This window comes from Salmo salar, chromosome 22 (assembly GCF_965601325.2).
Source record: "Salmo salar chromosome 22, fSalSal1, whole genome shotgun sequence".
NCBI lineage: Eukaryota > Metazoa > Chordata > Actinopteri > Salmoniformes > Salmonidae > Salmo > Salmo salar.
The window spans coordinates 10,335,674-10,355,954 of NC_138312.1; the positions used below are offsets into that span (position 1 = coordinate 10,335,674).

At 43.8% G+C, this 20,281-nt stretch overlaps 1 protein-coding gene across 2 annotated transcripts; it reads left to right on the forward strand.

Annotated features, from left to right (window-relative positions):
- Nucleotides 1–11,992: 11,992 nt before the first annotated feature.
- tnnt2b (troponin T type 2b (cardiac)) lies at nt 11,993–20,281 on the forward strand. 2 transcript variants are annotated; one of them, XM_014166069.3, is made up of 11 exons: nt 11,993–12,038; nt 14,021–14,047; nt 14,203–14,227; nt 14,320–14,389; nt 14,655–14,771; nt 14,932–15,009; nt 15,121–15,222; nt 15,331–15,443; nt 15,653–15,743; nt 16,266–16,306; nt 19,940–20,281. In XM_014166069.3, the coding sequence occupies exons 1-11, from the start codon at nt 12,008–12,010 to the stop codon at nt 19,977–19,979; spliced, it is 735 nt and encodes a 244-aa protein (XP_014021544.2). In that variant the 5' UTR covers nt 11,993–12,007; the 3' UTR covers nt 19,980–20,281. The 2 variants fall into 2 exon arrangements, with proteins under 2 accessions (XP_014021544.2, XP_014021545.2); XM_014166070.3 differs by having other exon boundaries at nt 14,206–14,227.

Genomic DNA, 20,281 nt, shown 5'->3' on the forward strand with positions numbered 1-20,281 from the left:
GTTTGTGCAATTCCACTCATTTTGCCATGGGGCAGAGAAATAATTTTGCAGTTCTAAATCTTATTTGGTTGCCTGACACCTGAATTTCATTCCGCTGCTCTATCAATCGCGTCATACATTGTCTGAAACTAGAAGTCGATTGTGCTGATGCCAAAATGTGGGGCGTTGTAGAAAACAAATTCATCAGCGATTGGATCATCTCCAACCAATCAGAGTATCAAAGTTGACAAGGTCATCATGCAGGGCAGGTTTGGCCCGACACTTTCTGGGACCAATCAGAACGGCCAGAATGTGTTCGCATTCTACAAGACGTCAGGGAGGAAAGCAAATCTAGACTCATCGTGAAGAAGAAACGCTAGTGGGTGTGGCGTTTGGCCAGAGGGATGTGGATGGGTAGTCAGGCTACTAATGTGATGCAATTCAACACATTTTACCATGGGGTGGAGACAACTTTTTAGTGAATGTGAGATAGTGAGAGCGACTGACACAATTATAAACTGGTTACCAACGTAAATAGAGCAGTAAAAATAAAAGTTTTGTCATATCTGTGGTATATGGTCTGATATACCACAGCTGTCAGCCAATCAGAATTCAGGGCTCAAACCACCCAGTCTATAATGGCCAACGGTTGGGTCTAATCCTGAATGTTTATTGGTTAAAAGCACATTCCAGCCAGTGTCAATTCCACAAGTTACCACTGGCTAAATCTATGATGTTAAAATGCCTATTTACTCAGACTGTGCAATCCACTGTCTCATCAACCCAGCCAGGCAAGTTATAAACTTGATCTCCACAATAAAAAGCATCTAGACATTATCTCACATTCTTTTAGACTAACATTTTGTTTTCAACAGTGGGGATTTGTATAAACCTTGCTGTCTGTCTCTCCGACATTTGCAACACTGTTTCAATATTAACATTCAATCTCCAGCTGTCCCATAGTAAGGAACGTGTAGGGGTTGGGAGTCGGGACAAGACAGACAAGCAGGCAGCGTTTCTCAGCCAGTCGAAATCATGAATCAACTGGCTTAGTTTTTATGAATATATACAAAGTAATGATAAAAGATCAAACAAATTGAAGTGAAGCTAGTTTGCAGTCTTTCCAGCTTCAGCTTGAACTTGTTGTGTTAGCTGTGTTGTTGGCTAGTTCCTCTGAACAACAGTGTCCTGACGAGAAAGCACATTTTGTATGCCAGGCCAATTCATGCCTCATTAGCTCATTGTTAAAAAAAACAAATCAGTGTATTTGTCACGTACGCCGAATACAACAGGTGTAGACCTTACAGTGAAATGCTTACTTACAGGCTCTAACCAATAGTGCAAAAAAGGTATGAGTTGAACAATAGGTAAGTAAAGAAATAAAACAACAGTAAAAAGACAGGCTATATACAGTAGTGAGGCTATAAAATTAGCGAGGCTACATACAGACACCGGTTAGTCAGGCTGATTGAGGTAGTATGTACATGTAGATATGGTTAAAGTGACTATGCATATATGATGAACAAAGAGTAGCAGTAGCGTAAAAGAGGGGTTGGCAGGTGGTGGGTGGCGGGACACAATGCAGATAGCCCGGTTAGCCAATGTGCGGGAGCACTGGTTGGTCGGCCCAATTGAGGTAGTATGTACATGAATGTATAGTTAAAGTGACTATGCATATATGATAAACAGAGAGTAGCAGCAGCATAAAAAGAGGGGTTGGGGTGCACACAATGCAAATAGTCTGGGTAACCATTTGATTAACTGTTCAGGAGTCTTATGGCTTGGGGGTAAAAACTGTTGAGAAGCCTTTTTGTCCTAGACTTGGCACTCCGGTACCACTTGCCACACGGTAGTAGAGAGAACAGTCTATGACTGGGGTGGCTGGGGTCTTTGACAATTTTTAGGGCCTTCCTCTGACACCGCCTGGTGTAGAGGTCCTGGATGGCAGGCAGCTTAGCCCCAGTGATGTACTGGACCGTACACACTACCCTCTGTAGTGCCTTGCGGTCAGAGGCAGAGCAATTGCCGTACCAGGCAGTGATGCAACCAGTCAGGATGCTCTCGATGTTGCAGCTGTAGAACCTTTTGAGGATCTCAGGACCCATGCCAAATCTTTTTAGTTTCCTGAGGAGGAATAGGCTTTGTATTGCCCTCTTCACGTCTGGCGACGAATATGTAGCGAGGGCCAGCCGACGAGAGCATACAGGTCGCAGTGGTGGGTGGTATATGGGGCTTTGGTGACAAAACGGATGGCACTGTGATAGACTGCATCCAGTTTGCTGAGTATTGGAGGCTATTTTGTAAATGACATCGCCAAAGTCGTGGATCGGTAGGATAGTCAGTTTTACGGGGGTATGTTTGGCAGCATGAGTGAAGGAGGCTTTTTTTGCGAAATAGGAAGCCAACTCTAGATTTAATTTTGGATTGGAGATGTTTAATATGAGTCTGGAAGGAGAGTTTACAGTCTAGCCAGACACCTAGGTATTTGTAGTTGTCCACATGTTCTAAGTCAGAAACGTCCAGAGTAGTGATGCTAGTCAGGCGGGTGGGTGCGGGCAGCGATCAGTGTCCAAAGAAGGGCCAGATGTATACAGAATGGTGTCGTCTGCATAGAGGTGGATCATGGAATCACCCGCAGCAAGAGCGACATCGTTGATATATACAGAGAAAAGAGTCGGCCTGAGATTTTAACCATGTGGTACCCCCATAGAGACTGCCAGAGGTCTGGACAACAGGCCCTCCAATTTGACACACTGAACTCTGTCTGCGAAGTAGTTGGTGAACCAGATGAGGCAGTCATTTGAGAAACTAAGGCTGTTGAGTCAGCCGACAAGAATACAGTGATTGACAGAGTCGAAAGCCTTGGCCAGGTTGATGAAGACGGCTGCTCTGTACTGTCTTTTATCGAAGGCAGTTATAATATCGTTTAGGACCTTGAGCGTGGCTGAGGTGTACCCGTGACCAGCTCGAAAACCGGATTGCACAGCGGAGAAGGTACGGTGGGATTTGAAATGGTCAGTGATCTGTTTGTTAACTTGGCTTTCGAAGACTTTAGAAAGGCAGGTCAGGATGAATATAGGCCTATAACAGTTTGGGTCTAGAGTGTCACCCCCTTTGAAGAGGGGGATGACCGCGGCAGCTTTCCAATCTTTAGGGATCTCGGAGGATACAAAAGAGAGGTTGAACAGACTGGTAATAGGGGTTGCAACAATGGCGGCGGATAATTTTAGAAAGCGAGGGTCTAGATAGTCTAGCCCAGCTGATTTGTACTGGTCCAGGTTTTGCAGCTCTTTCAGAACATCTTCTACCTGGATTTGGGCTGGGGAGGCTTGAGCAAGTAGCTGTGGGGGGTGTGGAGCTGTTGGCTGGGGTTGGGGTAGCCAGGAGGAAAGCATGGCCAGCTGTAGAGAAATGCTTATTGAATTTCTCGATTATCGTGGATTTACCGGTGGTGACAGTGTTTCCTAGCCTCAGTGCAGTGGGCAGCTGGGAGGATGTACTCTTATTCTCCATGGACTTTACAGTATCCCAAAACTTTTTAGAGTTAGAGCTACAGGATGCACATTTCTGTTTGAAAAAGCTAGCCTTTGCTTTCCTAACTGACTGCATGTACAGTGGGGGGGGAAAGTATTTGATCCCCTGCTGATTTTGTTCGTTTGTCCACTTACAAAGACATTATCAGTCTATAATTTTAATGGTAGGTTTATATGAACAGTGAGAGACAGAATAACAACAAAAAAATCCAGAAAAATGCATGTCAAAGATGTTATAAAATGATTTCCATTTTAATGAGGGAAATAAGTATTTGACGTAGTACTTGGTGGCAAAACCCTTGTTGGCAATCACAGAGGTCAGATGTTTCTTGTAGTTGGCCACCAGGTTTGCACACATCTCAGGAGGGATTTTGTCCCACTCCTCTTTGCAGATCTTCTCCAAATCATTAAGGTTTCGAGGCTGACGTTTGGCAACTCGAACCTTCAGCTCCCTCCACAGATTTTCTATGGGATTAAGGTCTGGAGACTGGCTCGGCCACTCCAGGACCTTAATGTGCTTCTTCTTGAGCTACTCATTTGTTGCCTTGGCCATGTGTTTTGGGCCATTGTCATGCTGGAATACCCATCCACGACCCATTTTCAATGCCCTGGCTGAGGGAAGGAGGTTCTCACCCAAGATTTGACAGTACATGGCCCCGTCAAATGATGCGGTGAAGTTTTCCTGTCCCCTTAGCAGAAAAACACCCCCAAAGCATAATGTTTCCACCTCCATGTTTGACGGTGGAGATGGTGTTCTTGGGGTCATAGGCAGCATTCCTCCTCCTCCAAACACGGCGAGTTGAGTTGATGCCAAAGAGCTCCATTTTGGTCTCATCTGACCACAACACTTTCACCAGTTGTCCTCTGAATCATTCAGATGTTCATTGGCCAACTTCAGACGGGCATGAATATGTATTCTTGAGCAGGGGGACCTTGCGGGGGCGCTGCAGGATTTCAGTCCTTCACGGCGTAGTGTGTTACCAATTGTTTTCTTGGTGACAATGGTCCCAGCTGCCTTGAGATCATTGACAAGATCCTCCCGTGTAGTTCTGGGCTGATTCCTCACCGTTCTTATGATCATTGCAACCCCACGAGGTGAGATCTTGCATGGAGCCCCAGGCTGAGGGATATTTACAGTTCTTTTGTGTTTCTTCCATTTGCGAATAATCGCACCAAATGTTGTCACCTTCTCACCAAGCTGCTTGGCGATGGTCTTGTAGCCCATTCCAGCCTTGTGTAGGTCTACAATCTTGTCCCTGACATCCTTGGAGAGCTCTTTGGTTTTGGCCATGGTGGAGAGTTTGGAATCTGATTGATTGATTGCTTCTGTGGACTTTTTTTTACAGGTAACAAGCTCCCTTTAAGAGTGTGCTCCTAATCTCAGCTCGTTACCTGTATAAAAGACACCTGGGAGCCAGAAATCTTTCTGATTGAGCGGGGGTCAAATACTTATTTCCCTCATTAAAATGCAAATCAATTTATAACATTTTTGACATGTGTTTTTCTGGATATTTTTGTTGTTATTCTGTCTCTCACTGTTCAAATAAACCTACCATTTAAATTATAGACTGATCCTTTCTTTATCAGTGGGCAAACATACAAAATCAGCAGGGGATCAAATACTTTTTCCCCGCACTGTATTGGCTCCTGACTTCCCTGGAAAGTAGCATATCACGGGGACTATTCGATGCTAGTGCAGTCCGCCACAGGATGTTTTTGTGCTGGTCGAGGGCAGTCAGGTCTGGAGTGAACCAAGGGCTATATCTGTTCTTAGTTCTACATTTTTTCAAAGGGGCCTGCTTATTTAAGATGGTGAGGCAATTACTTTTAAAGAACGACCAGGCATCCTCTACTGACGGGATGATGTCAATATCCTTCCAGGATACCCGGGCCAGGTCTATTAGAAAGGCCTGCTCGCAGAAGTGTTTTAGGGAGTGTTTGACAGTGATGAGGGGTGGTCGATTGACCGCGGGCCCATATCGGATGCAGGCAATGAGGCAGTGATCGCTGAGATCCTGATTGAAAACAGCAGAGGTGTATTTGGAGGGCAAGTTGGTCAGGATAATATCTATGAGGGTGCCCATGTTTACGGATTTCGTGTTGTACCTGGTGGGTTCCTTGATAATTTGTGTGAGATTGAGGGCATCTAGCTTAGATTGTAGGACTGCCAGGAGGTTAAGCATATCCCAGTTTAGGTCACCTAATAGTACGAACTCTGAAGATAGATGGGGGACAATCAATTCGCATATGGTGTCCAGGGCACAGCTGGGAGCTGAGGGGGGTCTATAACAGGCGGCAACAGTGAGGGACTTATTTCTGGAGAGATTCATTTTTAAAATTAGAAGCTCGAATTGTTTGAGCATAGACCTGGAAAGTATGACAGAACTTTGCAGGCTATCTAGCAAAAGGAACAGGTTCACATTGTCTTGAATAGACACATGATATTGTACGCCCAAGCTCGGTTAAGGGCAAGGGGTTATGTCTGGGCAGGGCCCACCTGTCTCATAACAGTAACTGCAATAACAACTCTGTGAAGCTAGAGGACAGTGTTACCTCTGTGCTGAATTCAAACACAGTCTAGTATGAGCAATGCCGTACACTCTTAGAAAAAAAAGGTGCTATCTAGAACCTTAAATAGTTATTCGGCTGTCCCCATAGAAGAACCCTTTGAAGAATAATTTTTGGTTCCAGGTAGAACCCTTTACACAGCGGGTTCTACATGGAACATAAAAGAGTTCTACTTGGAACCAAAGATTGTTATACTATGGGACAGCTGAAGAACCCTTTTGGAACCATTTTTTCTAAGAGTGTAGGATGGTCTGTGTTCAGATTTTCATTAAAACTTGTGGTAGGCCTGACAATGTTGCAATAGTAGCAAAAGAGGAATTTATTAACTGTGGGTCGTTTCCTTAGTTGAATTGTCTGTAACTTGGACTTTGTCCTTGGATGGGATATTTCTATGAGGAGTACATGGATGATTTCAAGTCAGAATTTTGCTCTGTGAGTTCTTAAGTCCTTCAATACAATTATCAAGGGATATGCAGTATCACTAGATATTATCACTTGTATCCAGTTTTGAATTTAACCTAATTATAAGGATATGAATGAAGGTTATTATAACGTGTTACCAATTCAGTTCAAAAGGCAAGGGGATTGTGTTTCTACAGCCACACCAGTTATTCCGTCGTAATGGCCAGTATGTTGTGTGTTCTTGCTTACATAACACATACAGTGCCTAGTGAAATCCTACACACTACTTGCATAGTTTTCAGATTTTACTGCATTAATATGTAATTTGATTAAGTTAAGTATTTAAAAAATCTATCTACACAACCTGCCCCACAATTTCAAAGTGAAATAAATAATATAGTCAATTTTCTCAATTAATATACAAAATAAAAAATGTACATGTCTTGACTGCATATGTCTTCACACCACAGAATGAATACTGTACTTGGTGGAAGGGGTGCAAGAGGTGTGTCGATTTTCACTGTAGGTTACATAACATCTCCATACGTATGTCATGGGACATGAGACAAAGCTGGCCTCCGCATTCCGAAGGTCCTACAGGCTCCCGAAAGTGTGTCAGAAATCTCACGCCACACAACCTATAAACAACCAGAGGGCAGAAACACACACTGTAAACAAAACCTTTGAAAGGCTGTGGCCTTTAGGCGGTGTGAGGCACGTGCTGAATCATAATTCCACATTAGATCTGATACGTGTGGGGTCTCATGTTAATAGAGAATGTTGGTTTCTATTAAAAGGTTTGGCAGGGAGATAGAGTGCTGTAAACATGTTGTTGCAAGTTAGCGGAAAGGAATAAGACACTGAACAATGGAGGTGCAGCAGAGGATTCAGCAGTTCAAGTGTGTGAAGAACAGAACTAAGTCTATACACTTCAGCTGCAGTGTAACAATACTCTCCAATCCAAATGGAATATATAGCTAATTATAAACCGAGTAGCTTGGGTCCTGGATGCAGATTGGCTGAAACAGCATTCCAGCCGTGTGTATATCAGACAATAAACCATGGGTATGATGCAAAACGACTTGTTTACTGAACAGAAATAGGCCTATACCCTTCAACTGCAGTGTAACAATACTCTTCAATCCAATTGGAACATTTATTTCCTAATCTGACTGTTTGTTTTATCTTACTGTTTGTTCCAAATTGGAAAATATTCTATACACTCTTAGGAAAAAAAAAAGGTTCTAAAATGGTTCTTCGGCTGTCCCCATAAGAGAACCCTTTGAAGAATCCTTTTTGGTTGCAGGTAGAACCCTTTTGGTTCCATGTAGGACCCTTTTCACAGAGGATTCTGCGTGGAAACAAAAAGGGTCCTACTATGGGGACAGACGAAAACCCTTTTTGGAAGCCTTTTTTATAAGAGTGTGCAAGTTGTTGCCAATGATTAACTTATTAGCAGATTAAGCAGATCAACTATCCATTAGATGAGAGTCACAATTCATAATCATAAACTATAATGACCCACAAATCTAGATATGTCCAATTAGTTATGAATTGTGTGTGTATTAGGGCAATGCTGTGCTGTCCCTAATACTACACTCTTAGAAAAAAGGGTTCCAAGAGGGTTCTTCGGCTGTCCCCATAGGAGAACCCTTTTTGGTTTCCGGTAGAACCATTTTTGATTCCAGGTAGAACTCTATTGGGTCCCATGTTAAACCCTCCTGCCTTAATTTACCTTTTGCCTGCCCGTTGTACTGTAATAAACTCTGAGACTCGTACTATCCGCCTCCTGTGTCTGCATCATGGGTCTTAGCCTGAGCTGTGATAGTATGAAATGGCCATGACTGACCCAGTAGACTCGGACCAGCTCCGCAACGCTGTCTCCTCCCAAGCAGCCACCATTGGAAGACACAAGGAGTTACTTATGGAGGGACTCCATACCCTGGCAGAACGCCATGACCATGCATTCAATACATTGCTGGATTACTTCCGCGGATTCCCTACTAGGCAGCAAGCCACAACAGTAACCCAGCCATCAGCGCCGCTTCTTCCTAGCCTACCCCGGTGTCCCGAGAACCTTGGTTACCTCATCCGGAGTGCTACGCTGGAGATTCTGGAACCTGCCGGGCTTTTCTCTCCCAGTGCTCCTTCGTCTTCGACCTGCAGCCTTCTTCGTGCCCCTCGGACCGCTCGAAGATAGAGTACCTCACTACGCTGATGTCCGGGAGGGCACTCGCTGGCGGTGTGGGAGCAACAGTCCACCGTTTGTCTCAGTCGGGACGAGGTAGTTGTGGAGGTACGAAATGTGTTTAATTCTTCGTTGTCCGGGAGAGAGGCTGCTCGTAATCTGCTCCAACTACGTCAAGACTCCTGTAGTGTGGCAGACTACATAGTGGATTTTCGCACGTTGGTGGCTGAGAGTGCCTGGAACCTGGAAGCCTTTTTCGACACGTTCCTTCACGGATTATCGGAGGTTGAAGACAAGCTTGCAGCCCGGGAGCTTCCAATGGCCCTCGACTCCCTCATCACCTTGACCTTACAGATGTGCGGCTACGGGAATGTTGGAGGGAGAGGAGGTCTGTTCCCAGTCACACTCGCTCGTCCACTGCTCCCACCTCGTGGCTGCACTCGTCTGGGGTATAGAGAGCCAGTTCCTTATGGGGGATGTTTGGCTGACCGGATGTTGGTCCCGGACTCTGCCAATTCCCCAGTCCTGGAATGGGCACATTCCTCGAGACTGACCTGCCATCCAGGCTCCTCTCAGACACTGGCTTTCATCCGACAATGCTTTTGGTGCCTTCCATGGTTCCTGATGTCTCCGCATTCGTCTCAGCCTGCACTGTGTGTGCACAAAATAAGACTCCACGACAGCTCTGGCTGGCCTTCTTCAACCACTCCCTGTTCCTCACGGCCCCTGGTCCCATATATCCCTGGACATTGTTACTGGTTTTCCTCCGTCAGATGGCAACACCACAATCCTGACGGTGGTGGATAGGTTTTCTAAAGCCGCCCATTTTATTCCCCTTCCAAAGTTAACCTCAGCCTAGGAGACGGCTCAGTTCATAGTGCAGCACGTCTTCCGGATCCATCGACTTCCGGTCGACATGGTCTCCGATCGTGGTCACAAGTTTTTGTCCCAGTTCTGGAAGGTGTTCTGCACCCTCATTGGGTCGTCGGACAGCCTGTCCTTTGGTTTTTACCCCCAATCTAACGGCCAGTTGGAGCAAGCCAATCAGGAACTGGAGACGGTTCTTCATTGCCTCGTCTCCGCCAACCCCACCACCTGGAGCCAGCAACTCGTGTGGGTGGAATACGCCCGTAACACCCTTCCCTGCTCGGCCGCTGGTGTCTCATTCTTTGAGTGTTCCTTGGGATATCAGCCCCCGCTTTTCCCTGAGCAAGAGAAAAAGTCAGCATATCCTCTTTCCAGATGTTCGTCCGCCGCTATTGCCGTACCTGGAAGAGAGCCCGGGCCACTCTTCTGAAGATCACATCCAGGTATGGCAACAGACGGATTGCCACCAGACACCTGCTCCACGCTATTAGCTCGGGCACAGGGTATGGCTTTCCACTCGGGACCTGCCCCTCCAGGAGGAGTCCTGGAAACTTTCCCCCTGTTTCATCGGCCCTTTCCCCATCTCTAAAATCCTTAGCCCCTCTGCTGTTTGTCTTCTGTTGCCCCGCACCCTCCGTATACATGCCACTTTTAATGTGTCTAGGATTAAACCTCTATCTCACAGCCCTTTGTCTCATCTTGTCCTGTCAAGTCCTACCAGCGTGTTGCCCTGTTTCCTGTGCTCTAGTTTTTGTTTTTTCCTAGTCTTCCCAGTTCTGACCTTTCTGCCTGTCCTGACCCTGATCCTGCCTGCCATCATGTTCCTGCCTGACTCTGATTTGGATTACGACTCTTTGCCTGCCTTGACTTACCTTTTGCCTGCCCCTTGTACTATAATAAATTGAAACTTGTAGTATCCACCTCATGTGTCTGCATCTGCGCCTTAGCCTGAGCCTTGATAGGTTCTCCTATGGGGACAGCCGAAGAACCCTTTTAGGTTCTACATAGCACCTAATAGTGTATCTGGTGACCTAACCAGGAAGATAGTGGCCCTGCAGTAACTCAGGTCAGAGATGTTGACCCATGCTCTTTTGTTCTTTGAATTTGTAAAGTGATGTCAGACTTTGCTCTGGGGTAATGATGTTCCTGTTCGAATGCTTTTCTCTCTCTCTGTCTGTCTGTCTGTGTGTGTGTGTGTGTGTGTGTGTGTGTGTGTGTGTGTGTGTGTGTGTGTGTGTGTGTGTGTGTGTGTGTGTGTGTGTGTGTGTGTGTGTGTGTGCGCGTATGTGCGTGCGTGCGCAACGTGCACTTAGAGGTCAACATAACATAGTAAGTGTACATTTCTGTGGGAGGGTGTGCATGCTTTTGTACATTCGTGCATGTAGGGGGGCATAAACTTAATCCTTCCCTTTCCCCGCCAAACCTGACATTCATCCCTATTTGGGAGCATCTAGGGTTGTCCAGTCCCAGTCTATGTAAAAATAGACTGAAGTGAAGCCTACGGAGAACACTTGTTTACTCATTGTGTGTGATGCTGGCTACCATCTGTTAACGGGTATCTGCCCACCCATTGTAGACACAGCCAGAGAGGGCCATGTGATCCTCAACAGGGTTTAAAAGCTTATGGTTCCAACAGAGACTGGTATACAACACAATCCCACATTGTCCCCCCATCTCAAGCCCACACACTGCACCACTCTGGGTAAGTCTGCATGTTGTGTGTTTACATACAGAATCAATTTCTATGCGGAAACAATTTAACTCTTTGGCTCTATTGGTTATAGGTGGTACACTATGTAAAATAATATGAATTACTGTACATTGTATACATAACTGGGAATATTTGCTTAGATTTTTCTATGGTACTCCACACACATTTACGCAGGTAAATTCTAAAGATGTCAGACACAGAAGAGGTTGAATATGAGTAAGTAAATGACCAGTTCATCAATTGAATCAGCTGTATTCTGTCTACCAGTTGTTATTTATTTGTTGATCAATGCTTGTGAGTGATTCCATAATGGAATTGGATCATAACACAATTATTTTTATGTGTTATCCTTTCAGGGAGAAAGAACGTAAGTCATTGCATCAATTCAAATTTTATCTTGGGGAAAAACAACATAACTAAATGCTGATAAACATACTGTGAATGAAGACATACTTTACGCAGTAAGGGCTCAGGTGCAGCTACAGGTATGTCAACGTTTCATCATGGGGGATAGTGAAAATCGTTTCGAATTTTATTTCATCCATTGCCAATACACAGTATATGATTTTTACAGAACGCTTAAGAATAATCTAGGCACAACTAATTGCGAATGTGAGTGTCTAAATACAGTTTAGTGTAAAGTATACTTTATACTGATTTATTATTGTTTGTTTACATAGTGGTCCATGCTGCTGTTGTGTTCATGTACTGCTTTCACATGTGGCTGGTACTGTACCTAATGATCTTCCTTCTCTGTGCATGTGGTCAGAAGGAGAGGAGGATATTGTTGGTATGTATTACAAACAATATCTTACAGAACCAGTGAATTTAGTAGGCTGTTTACTATAAAAACCCAATAATGTAATACTATTATATTGAATGTAAACTGGCATTATTGAATTGTCTGAATTAAAACTTTGAAGCAATTATTAGTTCTGCCACTTTGCTACCCTTTTTACACACCACAGCTTCCTCTACAGCTTGAGTCACCAAAAAAGCAGGGTCCACTAAGCCCCTGGAGTCTCCACAAGAATGCATAAATTAGGCATGGGACTACTGTATAGCAACCGCTGTGGTATAAGCTTCTGCGCCACACAGACAACTTTTGTCTTTGGCCCTCAGGTCGACCATCCTAACCCCACTTCCCTTCCTTGCCTCTCTCTGCCTGCCCCCTAAGCATGTTCCCTGGGGAATTGTTTTATTATGATTTTTTTACATGAAAGGTATTCTGGTGCCTGGGTACCCATCACCTATCTCTATTTCTGTCCCGTCTTGTCGCCATGCTGTTGGGCTTCAGCGCGGCTGTCCTTGACTTCAACAAGCACATGTCTCATCCTCATGTGGCGTTAGAGTTGGTGTTATAGTGCTATGTGGGTCAGGTAGTCCAGAAATGGGGACCCTAGGGGAAAGATGCACAATGCCACTCTTGGCCGAGATAGAACTCCTGGTGATGTGGTTCATGTTTCCCTCTAAGTGGAGCAACAGAGTCAGTGTTACCGACTGCTGTGCTGTGACTGGCACTCGGACTGAGGAATGAATGGTGACCTTTGATATTCAGGCATGAAATGCACTGACTGCAACAATGAGAGAGCTTTAGAGAGCTGTATCACTCTACCTGGAGTGCTGTTCACATTGAGGACACCAATCCTATGAGGGAATAAAAGGCAGCTGTGCTGTTACACTCAGTCAATTCACAGTGTGAGAATAAGGGTTGACAAACTGGCAGAAATAATTTATTTGATTAAAAGAAAAATAGAATGCTGCCTTTAATTACTACTTTGCCTTTCTAGTTAGTGCATTGCTTATATTCCTCCTCTGTATGCCCATGTCTTGGCTTGAGAATGACTGCTCTGCTCTCACAATATGCGCTGGCTTTGCAACAGACGAAGTGGAGGAGCAGATTGCTGAGGAGAAGGAGGAGGTAGAATGTAGTACTGCTTGTGCTCATGCATGCAAGCTAGCTAGCATAGTAACACGGACAGTAACAACTATACATACTGTATACACACACATTTTTCACCTGTGTGTATTGATCCTGACAGCATGGCTGTTTCAGTGAAATGCAATTATGTATATTCTCAAGCTGGAATAGAATAGTAGGGTTCAACGCTCTACATGGCTCTTGACATCAGGGCTCCCGAGTGGCGCAGCGGTCTAAGGCTGCATCTCAGTGCAAGAGGCGTCACTACAGTCCCTGGTTTGAGTCCAGGCTGTATCACATCCGGCCGTGATTGGGAGTCCCATAGGGCGGCGCTCAATTGGCCCAGCGTCGTCCGGGTTTGGCCGGGGTAGGCAAGTCATTGTAAATAAGAATTTGTTCCTAACTGACTTGTCTAGTTAAATAAAGGTTACTTTTTTTTATTTTTTATAATGAGGTCAGGTTAAATTAAAGATAACAAGGTGAGCACTTTGCTCTATTTAATATTAAATCCAAAATTGTATTTAGAAAATGGAAGCTATAGTATTTGTTTTTTTGAAAAACCACATTCTTGGTGGTAAAAAACATCACTGCTTGACATGCATGACGGGGCATGTGTTAGAAAGGACCGTATGAATGAGGTACAACACAGCCAGCAGAGGAGAGATGTGAGCAGGGGCTGGGGTGGGGAGGGGTGATCAAGCAGGTCACAGACCTTTTTCTAATCTGGTTTATCACCGCTGTCCCCCTGGGCTTCCATTGGTCTTATCATGGCTCTATTTCAGTCTCTGCTCTCGGCACCTTTTCACGTCTGTCATAGTTGACATTGTATTGACCCTGGCTTCTTTTACCAGATGCCGAGGAGGAGCAGGAGGATGGAGGTAGGTAAAGGCTTATCAATCAATACCTGGTTATGAAAGAATGTGTGAAAGTTACATTTGTGTGTGAAAGTTAAACATTGACCAGTTTTGCAGTGTTCTGTCAAGTACATTTAACTGTGTCATTAACTGAGTTCTCCTTTTTCCCACTCGGGAAGAAGGTTGGGCAAAACCTAAACCAAAGTAAGATTCAAAATGAATATGGATAATCTGAACTCAGTTTAGGAAATTTTTCACATCCAAGAGAAAACTGATGTATTTTGTATCATCCTCAGACCAGCCTTCATGCCTCAGACCAGCCTGGTGCCTCCCAAAATCCCAGATGGAGAGAAAGTGGACTTTGATGTCAGTTTGCCTCACTGTAGCAACACAAGTATACTGAATATAAGGACCTATACTGACCTGGAGTTGGATTAAGTTCCCCCTAACCACTGACATATATTTTGTTTCATCACCTAATGGTTAAGATTAGGATGGAGTTGTAGGGGTTATCTGATCCTAGATCTGTGGTTAAGTGCAACTTCTACCTCGAGCAACTAACCATGTCCTCCCTGCATGTCTTCTCACCCTGTCCTCTGACCTCTCATCCTTGAACCTGTCCTGCCTGTAGGATATCCACCGCAAGCGTATGGAGAAGGACCTGACTGAGCTGCAGACACTTATCGAGGCTCATTTTGAGAGTCGCAAGAAGGAAGAAGAGGAGCTCATCAACCTCACTGATCGTATTGTGAGATACTGTTACATCATTCTGTATTCAGAATGTACAGATACCCCCAAAAAACGACTTAAGTAGTACTTTAAAGTATTTTTACTTAAGTACTTTACACCACTGGATATCTGTGTGATGGGGTTATAACTAATCTAATACTATCCCCTCTGTATCTCAGGAGAAGCGCAGGTCTGAGAGAGCAGAGCAAGTGAGGATCCGAACAGAGAAAGAAAAGGAGCGTCAAAACAGAATAAACGTGAGTATCCCCATAGCAACACAAGGAACGGCAATGGACAGCATGAACACCGCACATTAGTAGAAAGTAGGACAACTGTGGTAATGTTGTATTTTTCCCTCGCATCTCCAGGAGGAAAAGGCAAGAAAGGAGGAAGAGGAATTTAAGAAGAAAGCGGAGGATGACGCCAAGAAAAAAAAGGTCCTCACCAACTTGCAGTTCAGCGGGTACAAGGTGACAGAAATCATCCAAAAACACCCATACAGCACCCGACTTTCTGAATTGTTACCAGAGTCTAATTTATAGCTAATATCTGTACATCTCGTTATACTGTAACTACAGACAGAAAAGAAAGGTGGGCCAAAAAAGAAAACAGAGCGAGAGAAGAAGAGAGCGATCTTAAGTGAACGACATAAGGAGCTGAATATTGACCATCTCAAAGAGGACAAACTAAGGTATGTTTTTTTTTACACTGGCATGTAGTGATAATATACAGTATGAAAGGGGTAGTATTCAATAATTAATAATGTTATAATCTCACCCTAACGAGATGAATGACTACTCTCTCATTATGCTACAGATATTCAGTTTACCACTGAGCAGCATTATAGGATTGTCCTAATTTCCGCTATTTTCGATTATTTCCACTCTCTCCCTCATATAGAGAGAAGGCTACTGAACTGTGGAAGTGGATACATCAACTTGAGGCAGAGAAATTTGATCTCCAGTACAAACACTCACGACAGAAATATGATGTAAGATTATGCCACCTTCTTTTCATTCTAGACTTTAGGATATAGCATCAAACTGAAATGAAAAAAATGATATGTGCATATGATTCACGTGAAAGTATAAGCATGCTTTTTTTTTAAATAAACACCAGCCTTGCTAACACCTCCTGTGACATGAGTAGAGATTGAAATACTGCTTTCGTATAAATTAACATGCACAACACCACAAAACCTCACCCTCTTTATAACTAGAGTTCATTCAAGATCTGATAAACTATATCTCAATGGACTTGACAGGGAGGCATAGAACAGTCAATTGGCTGTGATCCAAGAGAAATAAAAAGACATATGTTAGATGTTGATTAAAGATTTGATTTATTAGGATCCCCATTAGCGACAGCTAGTCTTACTGGGGTTCGACACATAACGAAAAAGACATTACAGACAACAACATAAAGACTTTACAATTGACATACATTTAAAAACATTAACATGTATTGTGTGTGTAGATGGTTGTATTTACTGTCAAAACTCTCATTTATACAGGTCACCGTACTCAGGAATCGAGTCAGCGATCATCAGAAAGTGTAAGTACAAAAGACATGACCTAGATACCAGTGGCGGTCGGTGTCGTTTGAAGTTAGGGAGGAGCGTGGCCTTATTTCTATTCAAATCAAATCAAACGTTATTTGTCACATACACATGGTTAGCAGATGTTAATGCGAGTGTAGCGAAATGCTTGTGCTTCTAGTTCCGACCATGCAGTAATATCTAACAAGTACTCTAACAATTTCACAACAACTACCTTATACACACAAGTGTGAAGGAATGAATAAGAACATATACATAAAAATATATATGGATGAGTGATGGCCGAACGGCATAGGCAAGATGCAGTAGATGGTATAGAGTACAGTATATACATTTGAGATGAGTAGTGTAGGGTATGTAAACATTATATAAAGTGGCATAGTTTAAAGTGACTAGTGATAGTAATTATTAAAGTGGCTAGAGATTGAGTCAGTATGTTGGCAGCAGCCACTCAATGTTAGTGATGGCTGTTTAACAGTCTGATGGCCTTGAGATAAAAGCTGTTTTTCAGTCTCTCGATCCCAGCTTTGATGCACCTGTACTGACCTCGCCTTCTGGATGATAGCGGGGTGAACAGGTAGTGGCTCGGGTGGTTGTTGTCCTTGATGATCTTTTTGGCCTTCCTGTGACATCGGGTGGTGTAGGGGTCCTGGAGGGCAGGTAGTTTGCCCCCGGTGATGCGTTCTGCAGACCTCACTATTACAGCATATTGGATGACTATCATTCATATTCCATTCACCCAGCTCAATCTAACATTGGTAGGTTTAGGCTACTACATGATACTTCAATTTGCCTATACCGATCATGAGGTTGCTACAACCTAGCACACAAATTCATGTTTATAACATAGGTGCACACGTTGAAAGACAAATTGGGGCCATCAAGGTGACAGATAGTGACACATACAATACCGCCTTGCACAGTCTTGCATGCATCTAGCCCGCTGGGGAGTAATCATTCATCTTAACAGTTGCAAAATGGAAAACTAAAACAAGAGTTTCTATTGGACAAAGGTAGGTCCCCTCCCTGTTTTGTTCCATTTTACAGTGTACAGAAGCAGTTTACCAGTTACACCAGAGGGCCCCGGGGCAATAAATGTATAAAACTGAAAGCTTACCTTGACTTGGAAGAGTTGCCGTGTTGGATAGCCTTAGCCAGCTAGCTGACATAAATAGCATTACTCTCTGTTTGAGTCAGGTTGTTGAGTAGGCTAAATGAGCTGTATTAGCTAAGTAAGTGAAAGGTAAACTGCTTCTCCTTAATGTTTTTAGAAATTAATTTGTTCAAAACTTTCTCTCTCTTTGAGTTAACTACTCACCACACTTTATTCACTGCAGCACTAGCTAGCTGTAGCTTATGCTTTCAGCACTAGAGTCATTCTCTGCTACTTTGATTGGATGGACAACATGTCAGTTCATACTGCAAGAGCTCTGATAGGTTGGAGGACATCCTCCGGAAGTCGTCATGATTACAATGTAAGTCTATGGAAGGGGGTGAAAACCTCCCTCGTAGGTTTTGTATTGAAGTCAATATACCCAGAGGAGGACGGAAGCTAGCTGTCCTCCGTCTACACTATGGTGCTACCCTAGAGGGTGCTGTTGAGGATACTGTAGACCATTGCAAAACAGTGTGTTTTAAATAGTTATTTGCTGACATTAATATATATAGTATAGTTTTCTCTTTAAAGGATAACTTTCTTAATTTTTCACATGTTCTTGAAATTCACTTAGTAGGATGGTCCTGCCCTTCCTTCTCTGAGGAGCCTCCACTTCTATATGCTTCTTAAACATACACAACACATTCCAAGAATCCTAATTTCCTCCTATATTTTATATCTTGTCATTTCTTAATCGTATTTGTAAACTCTCGATATTCTGCCTAGTTTCCTTCCAGTAGTGATAATACCCTGCTAAGACTGATAAGCCGTCCCAATGTAGAGGCTCACCTTGAGCCTAATCAAGTTTCTGCCCCCTCCTGTCTTTCCATCCCCTCCACCCTCCGCCTGTTGCCAGTTGTTTGAAGTGACTCTACTAACAGCTGCAGGCTGAGAGGAACTGACTGAGAGGGGCTGAGTGGGGCTGGCGCTGTTGCACACCCAGCCCACCGGGATCCAGACAACAAAGGCCTGGGGGTTAATTAAAGAAAATGGTCTGAGAAGAGAACAGCCTATAGGGCGCCTGAACAACAAATGCAAGCATGCACGTCAACACACACACACACACACACACACACACACACACACACACACACACACACACACACACAATGGAACTGCAACAGCTGAAAGGCCCCAAATCTACCTGTGAGGTCACAACTAGTAATACGCCCCACAATAAAACACAGAAGACTTAACACTGGTATTCTAAACAGACCTACCTTCAGATACCTCTGAAGACACTATATTTGGGTCTGATCTGACAGTTTTTTTATTTCCCAGACTCTAGTAAACTAGCCTGAGTATGTCAGTACGTGTCCTAAGAAGGACATGAAACAGCAATCATAAGGCTGCGGGCCCCACACTGTTGGATGAAATGGCTATTTCTCAATGGTTTCAGACCTGCACCAATTTGCCAGACTTAATCCCAGTTCAATCTGGGTGTTAATCAATACTATCGATATTGTCTAAAACATCAGTGTGTAATTTAATATCTGGGGAGGTGAACCGAATGCTGAAATCACACGTTGTGGCATAGTACATGTGGCGATGTGGAGTAGCCCTGTAGCTCAGTTGGTAGAGCATGGTGTTTGCAACGCCAGGGTTGTGGGTTCGATTCCCACGGGGGGCCAGCACAGAAAAGTAATGTATGAAATGTATGAAATGAAATGTATGCATTCACTACTGTAAGTCGCTCTGGATAAGAGCGTCTGCAAAATGACTAAAATGTAAATGTAGAAAAATGAGTAATGGGCTGGCTGGTTGCCAGCATAAAGCAAAAAGATCACTCACCAGAGTAGCTACATAAAATGAGTACGCAGTTATTCTCAGTGGCAGAGTCAAGCTCTATGAATTTGCTTAATCCCTGTCTCATGACACATTGCTTTCAACAGCCTTTACTGGCTTCTCTCTAAAGGGGCATCACATTCAAACAACCACTGCCAGGGTATGGGGACATGATCTGCACCATGCTACACATGCCTGGGGGCTTACACACATAAAAACACTGAACATGGCTTCATATGAAGGTAACATATTTCAGGAGGAGAAGGCGTGGCAGGTTCCGTTGATAATGCATATGAAACGTGCGATGTCTCCCCTTGTAAGCTGTTCCGCATCAGTGGTACACGCATCTTGGGGATCAGACCACAATGGTTAGGCTGACTCTTCATTCTAACTACTATACAATCCATGTTTCTGTAGTATAGCAGTATATCTGAGAAGGGTAAACCAATTGCCATTGACAACAAAGCCAAACACTTGGTAAGATTGTTTGTTTTCTGAATTCTTTCTTTCCCTATTGGGTTTACCTATTGGTATAGTACTGGGTTTCACACTCATACCTTGCAGTGCCAACCTCTCAAGCAATGTAATTAGGTGGCTTGAGTGTGGATTCACTTGGAGACATACTTGTCTTCTTGGCTGGTGGGTGGCCTGGTTGACATAACAGTGCTAACCTTGTGTCTCTTCTCAGTACCAAGGGGACCAGGAGCAAACGGGGCTTGAGGAAATAATGTTGCAGATCAGAATTGAGACCATAGGAGTCCATTCCATTCATACCACCTTGCCTGATGGACATCCTGGTACTCTACAGACAAGGAAGACTTGTGTGACATATGGAATATTTTTCAGAAAAAATATTTGGAATTAACTTATGTGGATTGTTATTTTTAGGGAAAAATGTGTCATAATAAACCCCATAAATATGTTTGAAAGTCTCTCTCCTCACGTGTGATGAGCAACAGCATAGATGACTAAGAAGGTAAGATGGTGACCTTTCTTGTGTTGCAATGGAGGAAATAAAATGTTGAACGTT

Bases quoted from the DNA above. Each gene is read 5' to 3' on its own strand.
- tnnt2b (XM_014166069.3), top strand. From the start codon at position 12,008: ATGTGGTCAGAAGGAGAGGAGGATATTGTTG. The intron at 14,048-14,202 runs GTAGGTAAAGGC...CCACTCGGGAAG, and splicing joins GGAGGAGCAGGAGGATGGAG to AAGGTTGGGCAAAACCTAAA. The intron at 14,390-14,654 runs GTCAGTTTGCCT...TCCTGCCTGTAG, and splicing joins GAGAGAAAGTGGACTTTGAT to GATATCCACCGCAAGCGTAT.